The sequence below is a fragment of the Gymnoscopelus microlampas genome (assembly GCF_963454915.1).
Source record: "Gymnoscopelus microlampas genome assembly, chromosome: 21".
NCBI classification, from domain to species: Eukaryota; Metazoa; Chordata; class Actinopteri; order Myctophiformes; family Myctophidae; genus Gymnoscopelus; species Gymnoscopelus microlampas.
The window spans coordinates 19388832-19413852 of record NC_139958.1 but is presented as its reverse complement, the minus strand read 5'-3'; the positions used below and the strand labels follow the sequence as shown (position 1 = coordinate 19413852).

The window sequence follows — 25021 nt, the reverse complement described above, 5'->3', positions numbered from 1 at the left end:
CTTGAAACCACATAGGAAAAGAAACAAAAGATGTCAAGTCACATGTCATGGGAAAAAGATAAACATTGTCAATTATTTCTTCTTATTTATTTTTCTTTTTTCATTCGATACGGTATGCAACTCTGTCGCTGCAGGAATTAATTAACACACACACAAAAGGTGTGTTGTATTTAACCACATTAATCTGGGTGTCACTACTTTGGGGGCAAATTAAAACAAAAGCAAACAGAGAATTCTCCAAAATGTCACTTTTCTTTCAACGGTTTCAAACGGTTAAAATAGCAGATCTAAATGGCTACGCGACAAATTGCGAGCTTATGGATTTGGGCTATTCATCGTACAGCGGCGTATATATACGACTTTGGGGTTTAACGCATTAAGACCTGGAACGCATCTGTGTCACTTTTTTGATTTGAGCTAAAAAGCATTATTTTACACTTTGGCTATTCAAAAATAGCAGATATACAAGCTCATAGCGCGGCACCGAGTGCCGCGCTATGAGCTTGTAGATCTGCTATTTTTTTTAAAACTTGAAAATGTGTCCAAATCTTTGAATACATATTCTTTTAAAGCGAATATTTTTTAAATCCTAAAATCTTTGCATCTGGGGGTCCCTGGAACAAAATGTTTTTAGATGGGGGTCCGCCAAATCCATATAATTTTGGGGGTCCTTGACATGAAAAAGTTTGAAAACCACTGACACAGAAACATAGGTTTTTCAGAAAAAAACGTTTAGAAGTCATTTTGCAGAATCGGAACCTCAGGCCTCAATGAGTTATGGGTTTAAGTGTGTGCGTGTGGGTGTGTGTGTGTGTGTGTGTGTGTGTGTGCGCGTGCGTGCGTGCCTGGCTACCCATGAAGCATACGTGTGTGACTGTGGGAGTGTGCATGATACATTGGCGGGCAGGGGGGGGGCAACTTCACATGCTATGTAAACAAGCTCAAGGGGTGGCCCTAAGAGCCCAATTACATGCACTTCTTGAGTCAACACAGACACAGAAAGGAGCTGTCGTCACCTGGCCCTCACAATAAAGCCCAGTGATTAGCTCAGGTTTGGGCCGGCGGTGAGCCAGTCACACTCACTCTCACTCGCACGTTTCACCCCCTGACTACAGCTTCCTATCTGCGTAAACAAGCCTATTTCATGGTACAGGATCATCTGAGCCTGTTTCTCCTAGTTGTTGTGGTTGAGGAAATGTACGTTATAGAATTGGGTTGGGTTGACAGTGATTGTGTTTTTATATTGTAAACCACTTCAACCATTAAGACCTGAAGCCGATTCTACATGTCTCCTAAATCTCAACAGTATTCTGAAAAACGTTTGTTTCTATATCAGTGGTGCTCAAACTTTTTCATGTCAAGGACCCCCAAAATCATATGTATTTGGCCGCCGACCCCATCAAAATATATTGTTCCAGGGACCCCCAGAAGCAAAGATTTGAGTTTAAAATGTTCGCTTTAAAAATATATATATTCAAAGATTTGCACTCATTTTCACGATTTTTCAAAAATAGCAGATCTACAAGCTCATAGCGCGGCACTCGGTGCCGCGCTATGAGCTTGTATATCTGCTATTTTTGAATAGCCAAAGTGTAAAATAATGCTTTTTAGCGCAAATCTAAAAATGACACAGTTCCAGGTCTTAATAGGTTAAAGAAATAGCTCACCCAAAACATTACTTATTTTCTATCAATTACACACCCCACGAAGCCTTTAATTCATGGAGATTTTTTTTATTTTTTGACGCATTCCTGAGCCAATAATTTGATGACCGAGTGTATTTCCGGTAGGAGACTCAAAGAGACTCCTTTGAGTCTCCTACCGGATACATTAGCATCTTTCCGTCGGTAATCAAATTATTTGCTTAGGAATGCGACAAAATCTTGGGTAAACTACTCCTTTAAGCCCTACATACTTCGCCATGCAACGGATAGCGCAACGAGCTACGCTACAAGCTCGCGAAGCGTTGTGAGTTTGAAGTTATTGTCTGTTATTTTCACTATTTCTGAACATTTTGAAAATGCTGAAATCTGTTAAAAACATTTGAAATTAGTTAAAAAAAAACAACTAACTAGCGATTGATCTTCACTGACATCCCAAGAACATATTGTTGAGTTACAATTGTATGCATTTACGTGTTTATTACGTGTTTTACGTGTTTTACGTGTTTAAAATAGCAGATCTACAAGCTCACGATGTGTCGCGGATGCCTGCAACATGCGATGCTTGTAGGTCTGCTACTTTCCGCGCGCCACAGTGGATAAATTAGGCTCTATGAAAGACAACCCCCCCCCCCCCCCCCCACGCCACTTATTAACCCCTTTTGGCCGCGGACCCCCATCTCAAAATATTTTGTTCCAGGGACCCCCCCCCCCAGAAGTTGTAACAGAGTTAAAAACGTTCGCTACGGGAAAAACAGATATTCAAAGATTTGCACACATTTTCACGATTTTTCCAAAAATAGCAGATCTACAAGCTCATAGCGCGGCACTATGAGCTTGTATATCTGCTATTTTTTAATAGCCCAAAGAAATCTTATAAATGACACAAATGATGCTTTCCCGGTCTTAAAGGGTTAAACCAACTCTTGACACCCGACTCTCTTCACTTCATGGAATAAACAAAAAATTAATCACACTGACCAGTCAACAAACACAAGCCAGGAGATAAAACGGGGGTGAATTTCACAAACCATTGATGGCGTGCCGCCCCGGATAATTAAAGTGTCTTTGTGGACTGGATGCAGTATAATTACTCATCAGGGACACAACCACTCCCCTCTGGCCAGGCTTGCGTTGCCGTAGCAACAACAGCAAAAAAAAAAAAAAAAAAAAGTGTCAGATATCCTCCATGCTAATTTCACGCAGATGCCGTCGAGTGTTGTTAGCGATAGGGCGGAAACTGTCGATTATCTTATGAGCGATTATTCTATCAAATCACTTTTCTGATTAACTGCTAAAGCGTGATTTTATACTTTGTCCTACAACATTGTCGTGCAAAAATAGTGGAGAGAGACGATCTACGAGCTCACAGCGCGTCACGATGCGACGCGCCGTGAACTTGCACATAGGCTAATTTTCAAAAAAGAATTGGCCATAATGACACGCCCGAAATAGGGATTGATTATTAAATGATTATTTAATTACATTTTTATTTATCAAATGGATTGGTTCGATACACTGTTGCTCCCCAATTACAGTTCCTTGCCAGCGTTGCCATTGCCTCGTAAAAACGGCTGTGCTCTGCAAGTGTTAGACATGCTATCAGGACCCCTCTATACTTTAGAGGCCATTGGCAAACAGCCAGATCATAGTGGCTATTAATTTTACACAGTCTGTTGATTTCTGCCTTTTCTGTCATGGATGGAAATGCATGCTCAAGGGAAATTTTAGACACTTGCACGTGCTCACGCACAAGCGCGCGCGCACAAGCGCGCGCGCACACACACACACACACACACACACACACTTACACACTTTTTCTCTCTTCTAGCCAAGGTTATTGCCATTAAAAAATTGCATTATACCTCCTGAAATTATTGGAAATTGAAACAACCTTGCTTTTCTCAATTACTGTACTAAAGGTTTCAAATTAACATCAGGTTTTTTCCCACTGAAGAAACAGAAATACAGCCTTGGCAACATTATTGATACCTATTTTCTGATTGTTGGCCGCGTAACGTTTTTGGCTACGATATTTCTAGCGTGGCTCTTTCATCTTTTCCTGCCGTTTAGTTCCTATCCTTCATTTGCAACCTGTTCCAGTTTGGAAGAAGGTTGAAAGCATTGCCATAGGTTCCCACAGGGATGGATTGGAGCTCAGAATCTATTGCTCCAGTCCAACATTCTTCTCTTGACACATTACTGTGTGCGCTTCGCTTCGGGATGTGAATTATGGGCCAATTGTTGGGGATTAATGATGACCTTTTTGGTCTGTCATTGTTTTAACTTTTTGCTGTTTTTGAAATGTTTTTGCGATGACGTTTATTTTTTTATGTTGTTTTTTATCATAGTGTACAGCACTTTGGTCAACCTGGTTGTTTTTAAACATGCTTTATAAATGAAATTGACTTGACTTTGACTGAATCTCATTTTTCTGACAATGGAAAGACAACTTCACTGTATTGGTAAAGAGCAAATATATGACCTTATCCACTCGACTTAACCCTAACCATTGACTTTCCTCATTGACATCAATGCAACGCATTCAATATTTTGTTGCATCGTGATAAATACCCACTGAGCATTTTTCGGGCTATTAGACGTCTAAACTGTGCGTCTAGCGGCTAGGCTAAAACCGGGTTATAACTGGTCTAATGTTAGTGAAAGTTTTGTCAACGTCTATTCTTAGCCTAGACGTTGATTAGCAGTTTTTTAAGCGTCTATATAGACCGTCTATATTATAGCCGTTGGAATGACATCTACTGTATGATATAGACCAGTGGTTCTCAAACTTTTTCATGTCAAGGACCCCCTAATTGACACTTATTACCTCGCGGACTCCCATTTGAAAAGATAAGCCAGGGATCCCAATAAGAGAAGGTTTTTACAGCTCTCTAGCAGTGATTCTCAACCATTTTAATTTCAAGGACCCCTAGTTTGACATGCATTAGGCTACAGACCCCCATTTAATGGCATTTATACCTCTGGGACCCCAATTCACATTGTAAAACCAATGTTAATTTAACTCTGAGAGTGTACAAATGGAACCAAATGGACCCGTTAGGACCCGTTAGGGTCCTAACGGGTCATGGACCCGTTAGGGTCCATTTGGTTCCATTTGTACACTCTCAGAGTTACTTACAGACCCATAAGGGTCCATTTGGTTCCTGTCCATCATTTAGCTGGGGACCCCCTGGAACCCCCTCAAGTACCCCTGGGGGTCCCCGGACCCCACTTTGAGAACCAATGATATAGACGGTCTATATATAGACCCTTAAAAAATCGCCAAACAACATCTAGGCTAAGAATAGACGTTGAAAAGACTTTCACCGTTAGACCAGTTATAACCTGGTTTTAGACGGAGGTCTAATAGCAGACTATGGCTCACTGAGTAGGCGACAACAACACATCGTGCCGTGACTCATTGTGAGTTTGTACTTTTGTAGACTTACTTTGTAGTCTATTTTAGAATGTTCTATTTTTATGTATTTGTTTTTTTTATGTCCCCTCTAATGACATGCTCAAAGCAGCACAGCGGTCCTGCAGTATTAAAGACATCCAAAAATATTTGACTGTAGGTATTAGGGTACTTCTCGTGAAACAAAACACACACATCAAAAACACTGCAGTTTACGGTCTATAAACAAAGTGATGATCTGCATGGCCCAAAAAAAAACACACACTTTGGTTTCATCAGGCCACAGAACATTTTCCCAAAAGGATTTAGGTCAGGCTGTCAGTCAAGCCCGTCTTGCATTTCTCTTTCCACAGTAGGGGATTCTCCTGGTGTCCGACCATTAAACCTTTCAGACCGGGAACGCATCTGTGTCATTTTAAGATTTCTTTGGGCTTTTCAAAAATCGTGAAAATGTGTGCAAATCTTTGAATATATATTTTTCCATAGCGAACATTTTTAACTCCGTTACAACTTCTGGGGTTCCCTGTAACGAAATATTTTGAGATGGGGGTCCGTGGCCAAAATACATAGCATTTTGGGGGTCCATGACATGAAAACAGTTTGAGAACCACTGATTATAGCAACATCTTTTTGTTTTAAAGAAACTGTTAGGATTTAGAAGACATATAGAATCCCCCCAGAAGCAAAGATTTGAGTAAAAAAATGTTTGCTTTGAAAAATATATATATATTCAAAGATTTGCTCACATTTTCACGATTTTTCAAAAATAGCAGATCTACAAGCTCGTAGCGCGGCACTCGGTGCCGCGCAATGAGCTTGTGTATCTGCTATTTTTGAATAGCCCAAAGAAATCTAAACATGACACACAGAAGCGTTTCCCGGTCTTAAGGGGTTAAGCCCCTCTTAGTTCTGTTTCTGAGTGTCTGGTGTGTGGGCTAAAGATATTACCACAGCCTTCTGTAGGTTAGCCTTGGGCTCACGGGATGCCATCGTTGTTGTCGAGCAGAAACCTTGTATCTCCATGTTTCTATTTATTACTTTTTTGTGTGTGTAAACATATCTCTTTGTCGTTCAAGAGTTTTCTGCAAAGTAGCTCAGATCTACAAGCTCAAAACACGGCATATAGCGATGTATCGTGAGCTTGTAGATTGGCCTTTTCCGCTATTTTTAAAACAATTGTGAAGGGAAAGAGAAAGTCGTTAAGTGTGTCTGAGGGTTTTATAAATATTTACCCAATGAAAAGTATTAACAAGAGCTTTTGACTAAATAGTATGTACAATGGATCCATTGGAACACAGCAGTGTTAATTCTGTCGACTTCGACTAAAAGACTAAGGTTTTGATATTTAGTCAACTAAGACTAGACTAAACAATTTTCAGAAGACTAAAATAGGATTTTTAAAAAAATGGTGTGTTATTCAAAAGACTAAGACTAAGACTAAATCAGAATATGCTGCAGTGTAATTGTTTTTGACTAAGACTAAGACTAAAAGTCTTAAGGTTTTGATATTTAGTCGACTAGACTAGACTAAGACTAAACCATTTTCAGAAGACTAAAATAGGACTCAAACTAAATGGTGGGTTATTCAAAAGACTAAGACTAAGACTAAATAAAATTTGCTGTCAAAATTAACACTGGAACACAGGACCTTTTTTTTCCCCATTTCCTGAAAAGTAACAGTTTTGGACATACAAGGTTTGCTCCCGACAGCGACGCCATGCAATGTGTTTCTCTCAATGGCTAACACCAACCTTTAAACAACATCAGAGATCAGGTTTCCTCTTACCGCCACATCTTGGGAAATTCATAACAGTTTCCCCGAGTAACAGACTTTGTGAAGAAAAAAAAAACAATATTCTAAACTCTGGCACTAGGAATGCCAAGGTCTCTGTAAATGGTGCTATAGCCTTGTTGCGCATGCTTTGGTGATAACTTTTTCTCTCTCCCCTGTCATCCTCAGACAGCTCTTTTCTCTTCATTATTATTATTTTATTTTATTTAATATTTATACCATGTGGGAACTTGCAACAGGCCATGGGTTAGAAACAATTGTTTTTTTTCCCTCTAACCCATTGAGACCTGGAACTGTCTCATTTTTAGATTTGAGATAAAAAGCATTATTTTACACTTTGGGCTATTCAAAAATACAAGCTCATACCTACATACCTCCTACGAGCTTGTAGATCTGCTATTTTTTTGAAAAGTCGTGAAAATGTGTGCAAATCTTTGAATATATATATATTTTTAAAGCGAACATTTTTAACTCAAATCTTTGCTTCTGGGGGTCCCTGGAACAAAATATTTTGATGGGGGTCCGCGACCAAATACATATCATTTTGGGGGTCCCTGACATGAAAAAGATTGAGCACCACTGATATAGAAACAAACGTTTTTTCAGAAAACTGTTGAGATTTAGGAGACATGTAGAACCGGCTTCAGGTCTCAATGGGCTAAACCAGACTGATTGCTCTAAAGGATGCCAATAATTATGCCATGGCCACATTTCAAATGTTACTTTTTATTTCATATTTTTACGACGTGGCGCCGAAGGGGCCCAGCCGTCTAGAACGGTCTGCATCTCTGTGTGTGTATGTATCTGTATTGCCTTGTGTCTAAGCCTAGCTATTTATTTATTCATGTATTTATTGGTTGATTGAATGGCTCTTGACCCTTACTTTTACATGTCCCTGCTGTGTTTCACTCTCACTGTTGTTGCTACTATGACACCTGCATTGTCCCCCTGGGATCAATATAGGATTTTCTTATCTCTGTCCCGACAAAAGTAGACCAATCACAGTGACAGCTAACCACACAGCTCAGATCACGCTCCTACACCAGGGGTCTTCAACGTTCTCAGGCCAAGGACCCCCTAGCTGAGTGAGAGATGAAGCAGAGACCCCCTCTATATTGTATAATAGCATTTCAGATTACACTTTTTTTGGTTTACTTTGTCTGCTCTTTTTTCCCTCTACACCTATACCTCTTTGCCAAAAATAGCAGATCTACAAGCTCACAACGCCTCGCGCTGCGAGGCGTTGTGAGCTTGTAGATCTGCTATTTTTGGCTAAAGTTCTCCTCAGAAAAGTGGACACTAGGGTTCAAGTGGTTAAGGTAAAAAAAAAATCATATCACACAAAGATTTGGCGGACCCCCTGTAGTAACTCTGAGGACCCCCTAGGGGTCCCGGACCCCCTGTTGAAGACCCCTGTCCTACACCAATCACAGCTCAGATCATGCTGCTAGGCCAATCACAGCTCAGATCATGCTTCTACACCAATCACAGCTCAGATCATGCTCCTGCGCCAATCACAGCTCAGATCATGCTGCTACACCAATCACAGCTCAGGTCATGCTCCTATAGGCCAATCACAGCTCAGATCATGCTGCTAGGCCAATCACAGCTCAGATCATGCTGCTAGGCCAATCACAGCTCAGATCAAGCTGCTAGGCCAATCACGACAAATGGAACCAAATTCATTGTTTATATCAGGGGTCTTCAACAGGGGGTCCTCAGAGTTACTACAGGGGGTCCGCCAAATCTTTGTGTGATAGCATCCCTTTTCTGAGGAGAATTTTAGCCAAAAATATTTTTGGCAAAGAGGTATAGGTGTAGATGGAAAAAAAGAGCACACCACGTCAACGAAAAAAGTTGAATCTGAAACACAATTTTATACAATATGGGGGTCCCTGCTTCATCTCTCTCTCAGCTAGGGGGTCCTTGGGCTGAAAAGGTTCAAGACCCCTGGTTTATATATTGTTTATTAAATGGATTCCCATTAGCTGACGCCGGGGGCGACAGCTATGTAACTGTCCAATTGCGTCCACAAGGGTTCACAAGGCCAAGTTCCTTTGGGCAGTGGTACTCCCAACTTTTTCATTCATTCCAAAGACCCCCATAACTCGGAGAGTGTACCAATGGAACCAAATGGACCCTTACCTGCAAGGGAGCATTTGGAACAGTGCCCTAGACCATTGGTTCTCAAAGTGGGGTCCGAGGTCCCCCAGGGGTACTTGAGGGGGTTCCAGGGGGTCCCCAGCTAAATGATGGACAGGGACCAAATGGACCCTTATGGGTCTGTAACTCTGAGAGTGTACAAATGGAACCAAATGGACCCTAACGGGTCCATTTGGTTCCATTTGTACACTCTCAGAGTTAGATTAACATTGATTTTACAATATGAATTGGGGTCCCAGAGATAGAGATGCCATTAAATGGGGGTCCATAGCCTAATGCATGTCAAACTGGGGGTCCTTGAAATTAAAATGGTTGAGAATCACTGCTAGAGCCGTAAAAATCTTCTCTTATGGGGGTCCCTGGCTTATCTTTCAAATGGGGGTCTGCGGGCTAATAAGTGTCAATTTGGGGGTCCTTGACATGAAAAAGTTTGAGAACCACTGCCCTAGACCTTGGACCCCATTTTAAGAACCCCCACAATACTATCAACGTTAGCACACAAAGCCCACGGCCACGTTAGCACATCACTGCACAGGTGATGACGATGTGTAAGCATTGTTTAAGATATGCATATCATGGTAGCCCCAATGTAAAAGGATTGTAGAAAAGCAATTATCCCACTATATAGTAAGACTGAAGAAATGTTTTCAACGGACATTTTACTGAGATGTAGGCAATTACATGTAGGGGGATTCAAGCCAGTAGCCAGATAACTGCTAATTAATTTAGCTAACTTTCTGAGAGCCTTTTTAATTGCACAGGCCATACTGTTATTGCACATCTTGTTTGATTATATATGCAGAGTTGTAAATTAGATTATGGGAGGACTCAAAGTAGATTACTTATCGCCATTAAAATGAACACGTGCCAAAGATCTTCGTAAGATATCGTTATTTGAGCTCACTGACTGCTTGCCTGACTGTCTCTTACTTATTGGTTTACCAATATCATTCAAAGAAATTAAATAAATGTTCTTCTATTCATTAAGTTAGGACACACACACACACACACACACACACACACACACACACACACACACACACACACACACACACACACACACACACACACACACACACACACACACACACACACACACACACACACACACACAGCCATCACTTGGTGTGTACTGCATACATGTGATAGACATATTACATATAAGTGAGTGGGTAGCCTACTCTCCACATACAATAGTTCAGGGCATGAACACAGCACAGCTATCATGTAAAGGGCATTTGCAGCCATCTAGTGGCCATTTAAGATCACTACTACTGCACTCCTCAATCCAGATAACACAGACAGGGTGTCAAATACTGCTTATTATTATTATTATTATGGCATACCTGACAAACTCAACATTATTTGATACAAGGTCATACATGGATTATTGTGATAGTGCAGGATTTGGGGGATTGCATGTCAAAATAAACAAATAGGGCTTCAGAAAAAGAAAACAAAATATTGAGAGAAACATAAAAACATAAGAAAGAAAAATCAAATAACAGCAGTTTTGCTTCGACTTTGACCTGCTATGAAAGAAATAAAATAAGAAAGAATTAATAATGACTTGTACTTACTGACTGACAGATGAGATAACACAAATGCTACCAGTTGGACGCTTGGTCAGGAGCCAATGAAAACATCTGTGGGCTGGAGCTCTTAGCTTGGTTGTCTTTAGCAGTTACAGACTGTGATAATTTAGTTTTGCAGCTTGCACATCCGGTCTGTACCGGATACGGAAATGGTATGTGCGCTTGCATGCAACGACAGCGTCCAAACTAACCGGATACAGTAGGCGGGCTCTAGACCGGATCTAAGCACTGAACACTAAATAGAAACCAAGGCGATTTTCCCCCCCGTTTTTACTGCGGAAACTAAAAGCCTGGTGCGTGGTGACGCGGACGGTGTCGAGCGCCGAAAATAGCCGATCTACAAGCTCACAACGCGTCGCCGTGCGACGCGTTGTGAGCTTGTAGATCGGCTATTTTCGCGTCGTCACGTCGTCAACACCGCAGTGTGTGTGTGTCTCTCATACAGCAGACAGTAGGAGCACAGTCACTGTCTGTCTGTACGCCCCTTTACCTCTACTGTACACGTCCAACCAAAAAGGTAAGATATATATATCAACCGCCACACTATTTTGATTTTTACTGAACACGATGACAGAAAAATAGCAGTAAATTCTAACTATTTAATTCTGAAGCACATCTTTGCCAGAAAGACTCCCTTTTTCTTTAGTTGTTACATTCTTTGTCGCAATAATACATGCACCGAGCCAGAGAGAGGGGGGGAGGCCTCCTGTTTGTTATTGTTGTTAAGCTATTACAGTAGCACGAGACTGAACGGTCTAGTAGCCCCCCCCCGCTCCCTCCTCAAACACACAACTGAGACCCCCCGCTGAGTACTCAGCTGATTCAAATTGCTGTCTGTTTTAAAAGTACAACGACTCTACTAAACACACGCGTGTTGTTATTGTTGTTGTTGTTGTTGTTGTTATGATAACACATGGGTATATTATATTAGACGTTGTTAATACAGAAAAACAAACATTCTTCGGGTTATTTTAGTGCTATTATTATTTAAACGAGCTCGCTAATTACGTATGAATGAGAGAGTGCCACTGACTGCAGTGCACTGTGTGCACAAGTTACTGTTCTCACACTCACTGAGCCTGTTAGCTTCTTCTAGGCGTTAGCCTGCTTGCTCCCAAGCACTTCCTGTTATTGGAGTCACTTCCCAGGTAGTCTCGCGAGACTACTTCACAGGTAGCCTGCAACAATGATAAATCAGTATCAGCCTTATTTTGAACTCTATCTATGGTATCAGCCCTAGAATGGCTGTGAATTATATTCCATTTATAAAGTTGTTTATACAAGCTCCCTCCAGCTACAACGTCATGCAATGATAGGCCAGTGGTTCTCAAACCTTTTTTAAGGACCCCAATAACTCTGAGATTTTACAAATGGAACCATAAGGGTCCATTTGGTTCCATGTGTACACTCTCAGCATTATAGACCTGTAAGGGTTCAATTGGAACCCTGAGAGCCCCTGCCTGGACCCCACTTGAGAACTACTGGTGTAGGCTACTCACCCAATAATGTATTGCTGCAACTTGGGGTCAAGTATTTTCATATTCATGTTAAAGTTCTGGCAGGAAACGTGTGTTTATTAAAATATATATCCACTTTTCCCAAGAGTTTCAAACGGGGAGCACATTTACTCCAGTGAGCAGCAGTGCAGCACACACACGTATGGAGTACACAATTGACAGCCAGGTGGTGCGGTGTCATTAATTATTACCCAGGCCAGCAACGCACCTGTCGATTGTGTGCCCCACATAATGTGGAGGAAAAGTAGCACTGCTGATAGCCAGTGTTGCCAGATTTTGCAAGAGAAATAAGCAACCAGGTTGATGAAAACAAGCCCAAAAGAAGCGACTAGCCTTATATGCCAAACTTTAAACCTATCCACAAGTTTCCTAGGGCATGGTGGGCATCACTTCCTGTCGATTTGATCAGGTATCAGGGATCAAATCGACAGGAAATGATGCCCACCAATGCCCTAGGAAACGTGTGGATACATCAGCTATTTGAAAATAGCCGATCTACAAGCTCACAATGACGCGTCACATTGTGAGCTTGTAGATCTGCTATTTTCAAAAACAAATATTGAAAACAACACAAATCTGGTACGAGGGTCCCTGGCACAAAATATGTTCAGATGGGGGTTCCGAATTTGGGGGGTCCTTGACAGGAAAATGTCTGAGAACCATTTTCCTGTCAAGATAATAAACTGCATATGGAAAGCAAGCACAAATAAGCAACTACACTTTAGAAACAAGCCCAAAAAAACACAACCAATATTTACAAGCAACTTTACAGAGAAACAAGCCCAGACGTAGCCCTTGAATGTGATATTACTTACATTTCATCATGTATTCCATATACATGAAATGTATATCATGAAATGTATGTAAAATCACAGCCATTCTAGGGCTACCCTGCTGACAACTCACATATCCCTCACTTAAGCTTTAAAGCTGCTGTCCATAACTTTTATGTCATATATGGCAGTGGTTCCTTAAACAGTTTGGCTGGTGTTTTGTTTGTTAAAAGTTCCTTCCACTGCATTGCAGTATTGCCATTAAGAAAGCTGTATGGTTTAGCAAAGTTGCAAAGTTTGGTCTGTCATAATGACGGTGACTATAATTCTTTGTTATAGCCTACGTACATCAAATAAATTAAATTAAGTCAGTTGATGCAGTGCAGTCTTTCTCATGTCTACCTCATAGTGTGAGCTAAGTTATTTGAAACTGCTTTAAAATACAAGGCTGTAGACAAAATCACGTAAATGGAATGCATCCTATTACATGGTGGAACACTATATTGACAATTTAAGAATATGATGGTCTCATACTGTAGGTGAAAAAAAAGGTAAAGAAAAGATAAACATATTTAACCAATTTCAAGCTGTCATCCATATTTTGGGCATGGCTTTAACTCTTCATATGCGAAAATTCTCAAACATGTTCATAAAGAAAATTGTTGATCGACAAGCTCACAAGATGGCTTGTAGATAAGCTATTCTCTCTATTCATCATACAATGAAGTATATATATATGGCTCTAAGTGGCTAATTTTCGTATCTATTCCACACAGGGGGGGTAAAGGAGTGCAATGGCGACAGCATCCTCCGCTCTGGATCCAGATTTGATGCGGGAGGTCCTCGAGTGCCCCATCTGCCTGGAGACGTACAACCAGCACCACACGAGGCCCAAGCTCCTGCAGTGTGGCCACACGGTGTGCCGGCTGTGCCTGGAGAAGCTGCTGGCGAGCACCATCAATGGCGTGCGCTGCCCCTTCTGCAGCAAGGTGTCCCGCATGAGCAGCGTCTCGCAGCTGGCCGACAACCTCACCGTCCTCCGGATCCTGGACTGCGCCAGCTCCTTCGGCGGCGCCTCCGCCGCGCTCATGTGCAAGTCCTGCTGCAACCGCCTCCCGCGCCAGTATTGCCGCGACTGCTCGGCAGTCCTCTGCGACCTCTGCAAAGAGGAGGACCAGCTGCACCGGGGACACGCCGTGCAGCCCATCAGAGCGGCCGCCGAGCGACGCCGCAAGGAGCTCCGCGGCGACATGACGGCCCTCCGCGAAGCCATGGGTCAGATCCAGAGGAAGAAGGCGTCCATCGACGGCGCGTCGAAGTCCCTGAGGCTCAAGTATCGCGCCGCGCAGCAGGCATGGATTAAAGTTCTCAGTCGCCAAGACTGATTTCAGTCAGTTGGATTCCATGGAAGCCAGCATGTCTTCTATGGAAGCATGTTGCGCAGCAAAAATAGCCGATCTACAAGCTCTCAATGCGTCTGCGACGCATTGAGAGCTTGTAGAAAGGCTATTTTCGGTTATTTTAAGATTAGAGCATTTGAAGTGGTCAAACTAGCAATATGTTCAGATGCATCTTCCATAAGATCTTAATCGTCTCGGATATTTCATATAAAAGCAACGGTTAAAGCCTGAATCTGTGAATTTGTGTTCTTGGCAGTATGTAGAACAGCTGGACCAACATTACTAAAGCATCCTAATTTTACATATTGTGTTCATCGTTTAGGAATCGGCGCTAGTGTGTGTGTGTGTGTGTGTGTGGGGGGGGGGGGGATCCTTTCACACTGTTTCACAAATCGCACATTAGGTTTTCAGTCGTGAGTTAAAATGTTGCTTTAATCCATGCAGGACTACGCCGCGGCCGAGCTGCGCCTCCAGGAGGAGCTGGGCCGCTCTCGGCGGACGTTCACGGCCTCCATGGCGGAGCTTGAGAAGCTGAACGGGCAGATCCTGGAGGAGCAGACGTACCTGCTCAACATCGCCGAGGTGCAGGTGGTGTCGCGCTGCGACTACCTGGCCACGCGGATGAAGCAGAGCGACATCGCCCTGCTGGAGGACGACGACGGCGGCAACGACGAGGCGGAGCTGGACCTGAAGAGCAGCCTGCCCGTCACCTTCAAGCTCCAAGAGCCGCTGTTTAGCGTGGCGGACCATCCCACCACCCTGGACGTGGGTCGACTGTCCACCAACGCTTGTACCGTGAACACGGACGAGGGCGGCGGCCTGGAGCTGGGACTCGAGAGCGTCGTCGGGGAGGACGCCGGAGCGGCGGGCGCCACGGGCGGCGTAGCCGAAGCTCCGCTCGATCTCTATCGAGACGTCGACATGACGGCGGCCGTGGAAGAGGCGGTGTGCGCCTCGCCGGGCAGCTTCAAGTCCAAGTCCATGGATCACGGAGGAGGGCCCTCGCCCGGAGGAGCCGGAGGAAGGTCGGGTCCCCAGCTGTGCCAGTTTGTGAAGAAGATGGGCTGCAAAGGGAACCTGCCCGGCATGTTCAACCTGCCCGTCGGCATCTGCATAACGGCGCAGGGCGAGGTCCTGGTGGCCGACCGCGGCAACTACCGCATCCAGATCTTCAACCGCAAGGGCTTCCAGCGGGAGATCCGCCGCAACGCCAGCAGCATCGACAACTTCGTCCTCAGCTTCCTCGGGGCCGACCTGCCCAACCTCATCCCGCTGTCCGTCGCCGTCACGCACCACGGCCTGATCGGCGTCACCGACAACTACGACAACTCCGTCAAGGTGTACACCATGGACGGGCACTGCGTGGCCTGCCACAAGAACATGATGATCAAGCCGTGGGGCATCGCCGCCATGCCGTCGGGCCAGTTCGTGGTGACCGACGTGGCGGGCGGCATGCTGTGGTGCCTGGCCGTGGACCGCAACGTCGGCGTGGTCAGCTGCAGTCAGCTGTGCTCGGCCGTGCGGCCGAAGTTCGTGACGTGCGACGCGGCCGGCACGGTCTACTTCACCCAGGGCCTGGCGCTGAACTCCATCGCCTCGGTGGGCGCCGACGGTCAGGTGACCAAGCAGCTCACCCGCTTCTCGGAGACGGAGGACTTCCACTGCATCACGGGCATCTGTGTGGACTCCAACGGGGACTTGTTGGTGACGGACAGCGGCCGGAAGGAGATCCTGCAGTTTCCCAAAGAGGGCGGCTACAACGTCCTCATCCACGAAGGACTGACGTGCCCCGTCGGAGTGACGATCACTCAGAAAGGACAGCTGCTAGTGTTGGACTCCTCGGACCACTGTGTCAAAGTCTACACGTACATACAGAGGCGGCGGTCTTCCACCTGCTAGAGGGGAAAAGACCACCCACCTGGATGTGAGTGTGTGTGTGTGTGTGTGAGAGAAGCTGATAAACATTACTGTCAATGTGTGTGGATGAGTCTAATCTGTTACTTTAATAGCAATGGCTGCATACCAAACGACACTCATTCCAACTCACAATATCATCATAAAAAGAAACATATTACTGATTCCCAGGCATTCTGGGCCTGATTAACCTGTCTAGCATTCATGCTGTCTCCTGCCTGATGATTTTCATGAGTCATCGCTCTAAGTACTGAACACCTGGCAAAACATTTAGCAGAAGTCTTAACTTGTTTTTGACTTCAACTTCAACAAATTAAACAGCAGTCGAGACACGAAGTATGATTGGGGACAAAATGTGTAATCATCATTACTCCTTCCCAGCCAGTAATGCATGTTTATGTTAGCTTTGATAGAGGTATGGCACAATTAGGTGCTGCTCATCGTCCACTTAGTAGCAAGATAGTCAGCCAAATGTTGACGTTCTTTGTGTTGCAGAAAATATGATTGTTATTGAATATTTACATCAGGATAGGCTTAAATCTAAACTCTCTGACCCTATTCGAGGTTTAACATAAGCTGAATCACGCAAGCAAAATCTTAAATATAACACTGGTTTTGTCTTGCAGGACTGAACCCGTCTCACTGAACTGAGAGTCCCAGGCCATCTTCATCTCCTGTAGCATCATGGTGTGTGAGTCCTCAGCACCCCATCCTCTGTTTGTCTCTAACTACACATTGGCACATCAGCTAGGAGGAGAATTCATTTCATTGCTACGTTAATTGCACAAAATTGTACATAAAGCCCTGTGCTACCTCGTTACGTTTCAATAACTACGCCTTGAAGACGTAAAGGTTGCTCAGTAAATACTGTAGTGAAACCAAGACTCTCCTATTTAGCAAGCCTCTCCAAGTCCAACCATCATCATTTCCCCTTGGCTGACATATCAATCAGACCGTTATACATTTCACTTCATTGTATACTCCAGTCTCAACCGTAGCATACATTTCAGCCCTTATATATTATCTTCTACTGTATGGCCACTGTAAAGCAACCGGTTAAAGTCTCTCCCTGCACATAAAGAGCTAACCTTCTCCCTTCAAGCCTGTGTTATTGTAAGGGGTTCCTCATTGGGATCCATAGCATCCAGAACAGCACTGGCAGGATCCTGATAAGTGTAGAACAGCAGTTCTCAAACTTTTGTTTTCATTTCAAGGACCCCCAGTTTGGTATATCTCTCAAGAGTTACAAACCTGTAAGGGTCCAATTGGTTCGATGGTTCCTAACTATCAATCATTTAGCTAGGGACCCCCTGGAACACCCTCAAGGAAGGACCGCTTGGGATCCTCGGACCCCACTTTAAGAACCACTGGTGTAGAAACTGTTACACCCGTCCTGGATTTATTACACTGGATCATTGTCTTCGCATTCCGCAAGCTTCACGACTGATCAAAGTCCATGTGTGACTATTATGGCTGACTCCATCAGTTACTCCGGTTCAGGCTTCTTTTAACCGCGTGAACCTTAGCGTCTGGGGGAACATTCTGCGAAAATAGCAGATCTACAAGCCCTCGGCTATTTTCGGCAAAGATATTTAGTGTAGAGGAAAAACAGGAGGGGGAATACAGTCAACCAAGTATGGGGTTTAAGTGGTTAAAATGGCCCAACATAAATATGTTGCATAGAAAAGCCTTCACTTGAACATCTTACCGGTCGATCTGATTTGACCCTGTGTTTGTGTGTGTGTGTGTGTGTGTGTGTGTGTGTGCGTGCGTGTGCACGTGTGTGTGAGCACGCACGTGTATTCATCATTACTGCTCTTCCCTTGTAGCAGTTGAAAGTTTTCTTTCTAATGAAAAGTGTGCTAAACAAATGTATCATTAACATTTGTTGACGTTTCCTTGTTCGTGCCACTGATGTGGTACAGTACTCCACATGTGACAAGTATACTTAAGACAGCAATAATGTGTGTAAGTGTCTGGTTTAGAACATATTAAACGGTGTGAAATTGTTCATTTTTCAAATCCTGTTATGTACTGTATATCGCTGGCAGAAACCTCTTATCTCCATATTCTAACTTTGTGTGTATACTACAGCATTACATGTACTGTAAGTAACCAAAGTAGAAGATCTACAAGCTCGAAACGCGGCGTAAATATCAAACGTAGCAGATCTACAAGCTGGAAACGTGTCGCGAAGCGACGCGTTTCGAGCTTGTAGATCTGCTACTTTTGCTATTTTTTTATTTGAATCCTGAAAAGGAACAGCTTTCGACATATGAGTTTTCCACCCGACAGAGACTATCTGAAAAAACAATGAATGACTATAAACAGTTAGGTGTGATGTTCAGTAAGATAAACAAAATCCTATCAGGTGATGACGATAACACAAGTCATATTTCAGTCCAAAAAAAACCCTAAAAGACAGTGGTCTAAATAATAGGAAAGGAGCTAATTATTAAAACCCTGCTATCATTAAAGTGTATAATCTTGCGTGGTCTGCTGCCTGCAGATGTTGATTCTGCAAGTAATCATGCATTGATGTACACGCCATTTTCATTACTGTGATTGATGAACTTGATTACAAATCCTAAATAGGCCTTTTCTATGAGGTGATAATTATATTTCACTCCATGCCCTCAAGAACGGATCTGAGAGTCCCTCGGTTTGAATAAATAAACTGACCCCAGACCCTTTAGCTGGGGCATTATTCATCAAGTAAAGTAAAACACTTCAAGCCGTAAACAATAATAAAAACAAAACGAGGAATATGCATTTTTATAACCTTTTGTGGGGAAAAAAAGAAAAACATGCAATTAACTTGTATCACTATCACAACATTTCAAGACGTGTTATTTTCTTAATACTGTATATTCACATGATTCATCTGTTATGACGGGAAGCCATGTTTTGTCATGTTTCACCAAAGGATTTCAATTCAGGACATAGGGACAACACAGGACACATCTCTGTGTTGTTATTCATGTCCTCACTGTTTTGTCTGATTCACTGCCTTATTTTGCTATTATTTTAATGTTGTTTTATGATTTTTCTTTTTTTTGCTTTATTGTTAAATTATTTGTACTTTTTCTGTAAAGCACTTTGAGCTGCATTTCATGTCATGAAAGGTGCTATACAAATACAGTTTATTATTATTATAGTCTAGCCCAGTGGTTCTCATCAGGCCATGACCCCCAAAAATGATCATAATTTGAACGTTTTGTTTGGTATCTCGGTTCCACAGATAAATATTCTGAAAATAGCAGATCTACAAGCTCACAACGCGAGGCGTTGTGAGCTTGCTAGCTATTTTCACAATTTGTGCCTCTGTTATTTGACAATTTGGCCAATGTTTGACCAGTTTTTATAGTGTAGTTGTTGATTACTTTTGATGCATTAATCTTTTTCTTTTCATTCTTTTTTTTTGTTGAGGGATTAAAGTCATCTGGGACCCCCCCCTGAACCGCAGGTTGAGAACCACTGGTCTAGCCTACCATGGCAACCTTGCCATTACACTATACTTTTTCTCTGTTAACATGAATTCAAATGGTCCCTGAACATTGTGTTGCAACGTGTTATCTATCTATCTACGGTACTATCTATCTATAAATTCCACAAATCTCTGTGTAATGCTTAATTTATGCTCAGTCGTACAACGGTATCGCGTGTCAAATAGAAGATCTGTTAAGCTCACAACTCGCCACATAATGCGACGCGTCGTGTGCTTGTAGACCTGCTATTGTCGGTGCGCGACACCGTCGAACGGCAAAGTATATATCCGGCTTAATTGTCTGTGTCTGTGTGCCCGTTTTGCCCAAATATGGAGATGAGTGATGTCATTGTACCGACATCATACACTGGCCTACAGATACTCTGATAACGGGTACGACACTAGTATTGATGGAGGGGGGAGGGGATTGCATTAAGCAGTGGTTCCCAACCTTCTCTGGATCAGGGGCCCACTTGAAAATCTCAATAAGCGTTTGTTTGCGGCCCACCCATCCGACCACTTAACACATGGGGTGCCAGCATTTTTTCATAACAACTTACGTTGGGTGCCAGCATTCTCCCCATTGACTGCGCTTTACTGTTTAAAGCGCTAGAATCCACGACGAGCAAATCCATGTAAAAAAAAAAAGCATCCATTCATTATATAGACAGGTTTCCTGTTAGTAAACATTGAGAGGAATATGACCGCGCAGCTGCGGGGGGAAGCCTATGGGTGCGTTTTGAAATTACGCACCGGAGCACACTCGCCTATTAGTTTGTATTGGCCAGTGCGCTCACTGCCGCTCAGGGCTGTATTTTCGAACGCGCCTTCCACCCCCAGGCATGCGCAGATTGCGCATTCTGCTCTGTGATGACGTCGCTCGGAAACCCGTCTATAGAGGTCTCGTACAATCGGGGGGGGGGGGGGGGGGGAATTAAAAACATTCGGAAAACCGTTCCATAGTTGCAGCCAGTTGAAAATAGTCAAAAATACATTGTAAAAAAAAAAGTACACAGGAGCGGAGATACAGGCTTTTGAAGTCATAAGTTAACCAGGAAGTGGATGGGAGTCTAAATCTTCGAAAAATTATATCTCCTGTTGCTATGGAGGAAAAAAGAGAAAAAAAATGGAAAAAAAAAACAGTATATATACGATTTTGGCACTCAACAGTTGTAATTGAAAAGAAGTATATATACGGTTTTGGCACCCAATGTGTTGTTAAGGTGCCGGATGGGTGGGCAGTGTTTTTGCAGAACATGTTTATCTTAACGATCAATCAATTGTGTTCCGGCACGGATCAATGGAACCAACGTAGTGTACTATAAGTACTTATCGGTATCACAGTGAGAACTCATTCTCCAAGAAAAAAATGCCATGACATTTTATTTTACACTACTATTTTTTTTATATTAATGCTATATTATCGATAGAATCTGAAGTGATTTGCCTACTATTTTGGGGGGACCACTTTGCAATACCCTCACGGGCCCACCAGCGTGGGACCCCCGGCCCACATGGTTGGGAATGGCTGGCATAAAATGCTAGGAAATAAGTGTCCTTGAATATGACTGCTAACTGTTGAGCAGAAACCTCATATCTCCATATTTTAACTTTTTGGTGTGTTTTTTTCTTAAATGAACGCCCCCTACCCCTATCACACTACAGCGTCACACAAAAGCATCCAAAGTAGCAGATCTACAAGCTCGAAACGCGTCGCTTCGAGCCACGTTTCGAGCTTGTAGATCTGCTACTTTTGATGCTTTTGAATTTGAATCCTAAAAAGTTAAGGTTTTTGGACGTGTGAGGTTTCGACTGGACAGAGATGATATTCTCATGGTTGTATTGATTTAATACTGTGTGCGGGGGGGGGGGGGGGGGCGTTATTCCCTTGTCTCTCTTTCTTCAGAGTTGGTGGGATTATTTGATACTACTGGATTGTGTAACTATATGTACATAACACTGTACACTGTGTGTGTGTGTGTGTGTGTGTGTGTGTGTGTGTGTGTGTGTGTGTGTGTGTGTGTGTGTGTGTGTGTGTGTGTGTGTGTGTGTGTGTGTGTAAGCAGAACCAAACCACCATGTGTCCTTTTAGGATGTTAATTGAGTCCTTCATCTGAGGCTGTGAGTCCGCATTTCATGTTTGTATTGTTGATTAAAAATGAGTGCAATAAACATCGATAAAGACCTACGTTTGTTGTAGTTGTATATTAGTATTTTCTTCATTGCACGTTTGAACCTATATTCATTTTAGTTAGTTCAAAAGTTCAGCCTTTTCTGGATTAGGGCCCACTTGAAAATCTGTTGACCAATCAGTCGATAACCCTGCCCAGGTAAAGTGCAGTAACTACGAAAATTTTTTTTACTGAAAAATGGGTTTAAAAGTGTTTCAACTGGTCAGCCAAATGAGATATCGGCATATAAGTGATATTACACTAATTTCGCATCTGTTCTTGAGGTAATTGTTTATCCCCCAAAATCACAAAGGCTAATTTGACCTTTGGGAAACACAAATAAGTCGGCGTGTCCAAAAACGTAGTTACTGCTCTTTACCTTGGCAGGGCACATTCCTATTTATCGGTATCACAATGAAAATACAAATGTTAAGGTTCTAAAGAAAAAATACCATGACTTTTTTTTTTACATTATTATTATTTAAATTAATGTTATATTATCAATTATTTTGGGGGGACACTTGCAATATCCTCACGTCCCACCAGGGGGTCCCCAGCCCATATGGTTGTGAAACGCTGAGATAGATGACTATTTGATTGATTTACAGAGCAAAGCAATCAATTACCTTTGTCGCCATATATACAGTATGCTTGGTTATAGTGTTCCATTGAGACACATTTATGATTAATTAAGCACTGTGTGACCCCATGGGTGACAACCAGGTCATTATTGTAAAAGAAAAAAAGAAACTAAGCCATTGAAGGGGACTAATAGAAGAGACAAACCATTCTCGCCCTGCACAATAAAACATCATATAGGGGCATGTCTGCCAAGAAGTAGCTCTTTTAAAAAAATATGTTATAGGCCTATAAATGCAAAGATCAAAACGTTTCTTTTCACTCGCGCCACTAAAGCTGCCAGTCAACGTCATTCAAATCACTGGTTGGAAACAGTAAACCCGAACCAAACCCGCACCCTAACCCTAACCGCACGCGGATGCCACATAGTCGGAGAAAAGGTCTGTCGGATTAACGCATGCCTCCCGTGTGCGTGTTCATGTGTCATGGGTACAACGGCATTGTGAGCAAATTTCCCCATTGCCTATTTGCACACATAGACAGATACAGTGATGACAATGTGTAATGACTACATTAAGTGTGATTTACGGCCGTGACTCTAGTTAATTACGTACACGTCTGTGTTTTAAATGACAACTGACCTCGAGCGGTAAGCATGTTTCACCAAGCTTGGCAGTAATATTACAAAACATGCATCAAATGTGTCTCACAAGCTTGCTGTCTGATTACAGAAATAAAGCTTGTGTTCCCTTGCTAATATTATAATTCTTTTTGCGGTTTTCTCACTTTGGTGGATCTAACACTTTTCACCACACAGAGGGGGGGAAAGGAGTGGACCAAGTACAGCCAACCCCGGTCAACTGTTATGAGTTTAAGTGTAGAGGGTATAAAAGCAAGGGATAATTTACAGCACGCCGGTCGTTGTTGAGAAATAACCCCCGACAGGATGATTAAATCCAGAGGCAAAGCCGAGGGGTTTAATGATCCTGAAATTATCCTGTTTATTACATGGCTACTTAATAAATGAATTAATAAATTGACCCAAAAGTAACAACAAAACGAAGTACAGTATTTCCTTGCGTACAGTAATGAAAGTATTCCATAAGTGTTGCGCCGGGCGGACACGGTCGCCTCAGAAAACAAGGAAGTGTTGATCAAATAGAATACATTTTCGGTAACTATTTACGGTCTATTTCTCGCTTCATGTTTTCAAAAATATTCTTGAGAGAAATGTTTAGCTGTAAATGACATTGTGTGTTTGTTTAGATGGCTGTGGTGTTGGATACAGCAAAAAAATCGAGCAAAGCAGCGCAGCAGGTGCTCTGATTGTAGAGCTCATCGGTCATTCTTCAGAAATAGCACACCGCTGAATTCAGTGATTGACAATCAGAATCAAGCATTCAACCAAGCTGTGTAATAATGGTTAATAGTAGAGCCTAGTGTTCACCTTACATTATTTCATTCTCTGGTGAAATCACTCACAGTGGTATTAAGATAAATGAATGCAGCTTCTTAAAGAGGAAGTGATTTGAAGAAGGAAGCAAATAATTAAATGTGTCCTGCTGTGTTATTGATTTTGGGGAAATGCAGAAGAAGAACAGCACTGTACCTGTTCATCATCCTTCTTTGTTCCTGTAAATGCAGTTGCAAATGGCCTGCTTCCACTGTCTCTGGTGTATTTTGTTCTGGGGTTATTTTAGGTTTTTAGCTAGTGATAGTGAACTAGCAAACTATAACTTGACTCATGTTTCCACACCAATACAGAGTTAAACACAGTAAACCCCCTTAAAGGAGTAGTTCACCCAAAAAATACGTATTTTCAATCAATTACACACCCATGAAGCCTTGAATTCATGGAGATTGTTTTGTTATTGTCGCATTCCTCAGCCAATAATAACTCTTCTGGTCATCAAATTATTGGCTTAGGAAGACAAATATTGAAAGAATTTTGAATAATTTTAAATTTTTTAACACAAAACCTTTTCAGATGGGGGGTCTGCGGCCAAATACATATAATGTTGGGGGTCCTTGGCACAAAAACATTTGAGAACTACTGATTTAGAAGGCATTTGTAGAATCGGCCTCAGGTCTTAATGGGTTAATACAAAATAGCCTACAGTGAATGAAAGTATGATGTATTATTATAGGTTAGGCTACCCAACAGCACATAAAGTAACTCAAATCAGCCCCACCATTGCCAGCAGCAACGTTAAAGTGATGAACATTAATGCATTATTAAATACGTTGTGAAATAGGCCATTCTGCATAATGACTACTTTTGCGTTGGTATTTTAAGTACTGTACATTTTCATGCCAATTCCGTTTGGACTTACAGTAATCTCGAGTACAATTTTGAATGCAGAACAAAACGTTCCAGAGATACTGGCCAAAACATCTTGAAAACAACCTATTTCACCGATTTATGATGTTTGCGTTCTGGCCATTTTAGCCATGTTTTTTATTTTATAATTGTATAAACTAGATACCTGAGTAAAGTTCACTTTGTGCTGCATCCAACACATCCACTGACCGGGCCGAAAACGTAGGGTCG

General features: G+C 42.6%; 2 protein-coding genes across 2 annotated transcripts in view; one reads left to right on the top strand and one right to left on the bottom strand.

Moving 5' to 3' along the window:
- The window catches only part of astn2 (astrotactin 2), a gene marked incomplete at both ends in the record, with an annotated part of 637213 nt that overhangs the window by 132035 nt on the left and 480157 nt on the right, over positions 1-25021 (bottom strand). The window lies entirely within an intron of this gene.
- trim32 (tripartite motif containing 32) lies at positions 11109-20623 on the top strand. The gene is made up of 4 exons (XM_084046875.1): positions 11109-11146; positions 13696-14271; positions 14764-16243; positions 16860-20623. Exons 2-3 carry the CDS (start codon positions 13714-13716, stop codon positions 16216-16218), a joined length of 2013 nt encoding a protein of 670 aa, XP_083903001.1. The 5' UTR covers positions 11109-11146; positions 13696-13713; the 3' UTR covers positions 16219-16243; positions 16860-20623.

Excerpts from the sequence above, each read along its gene's own strand:
- trim32 (XM_084046875.1), top strand. The coding sequence starts at position 13,714 with ATGGCGACAGCATCCTCCGCTCTGGATCCAGATTTGATGCGGGAGGTC. Across the intron at positions 14,272-14,763 it reads AGTATCGCGCCGCGCAGCAG|GACTACGCCGCGGCCGAGCT; the intron begins GCATGGATTAAA and ends TAATCCATGCAG.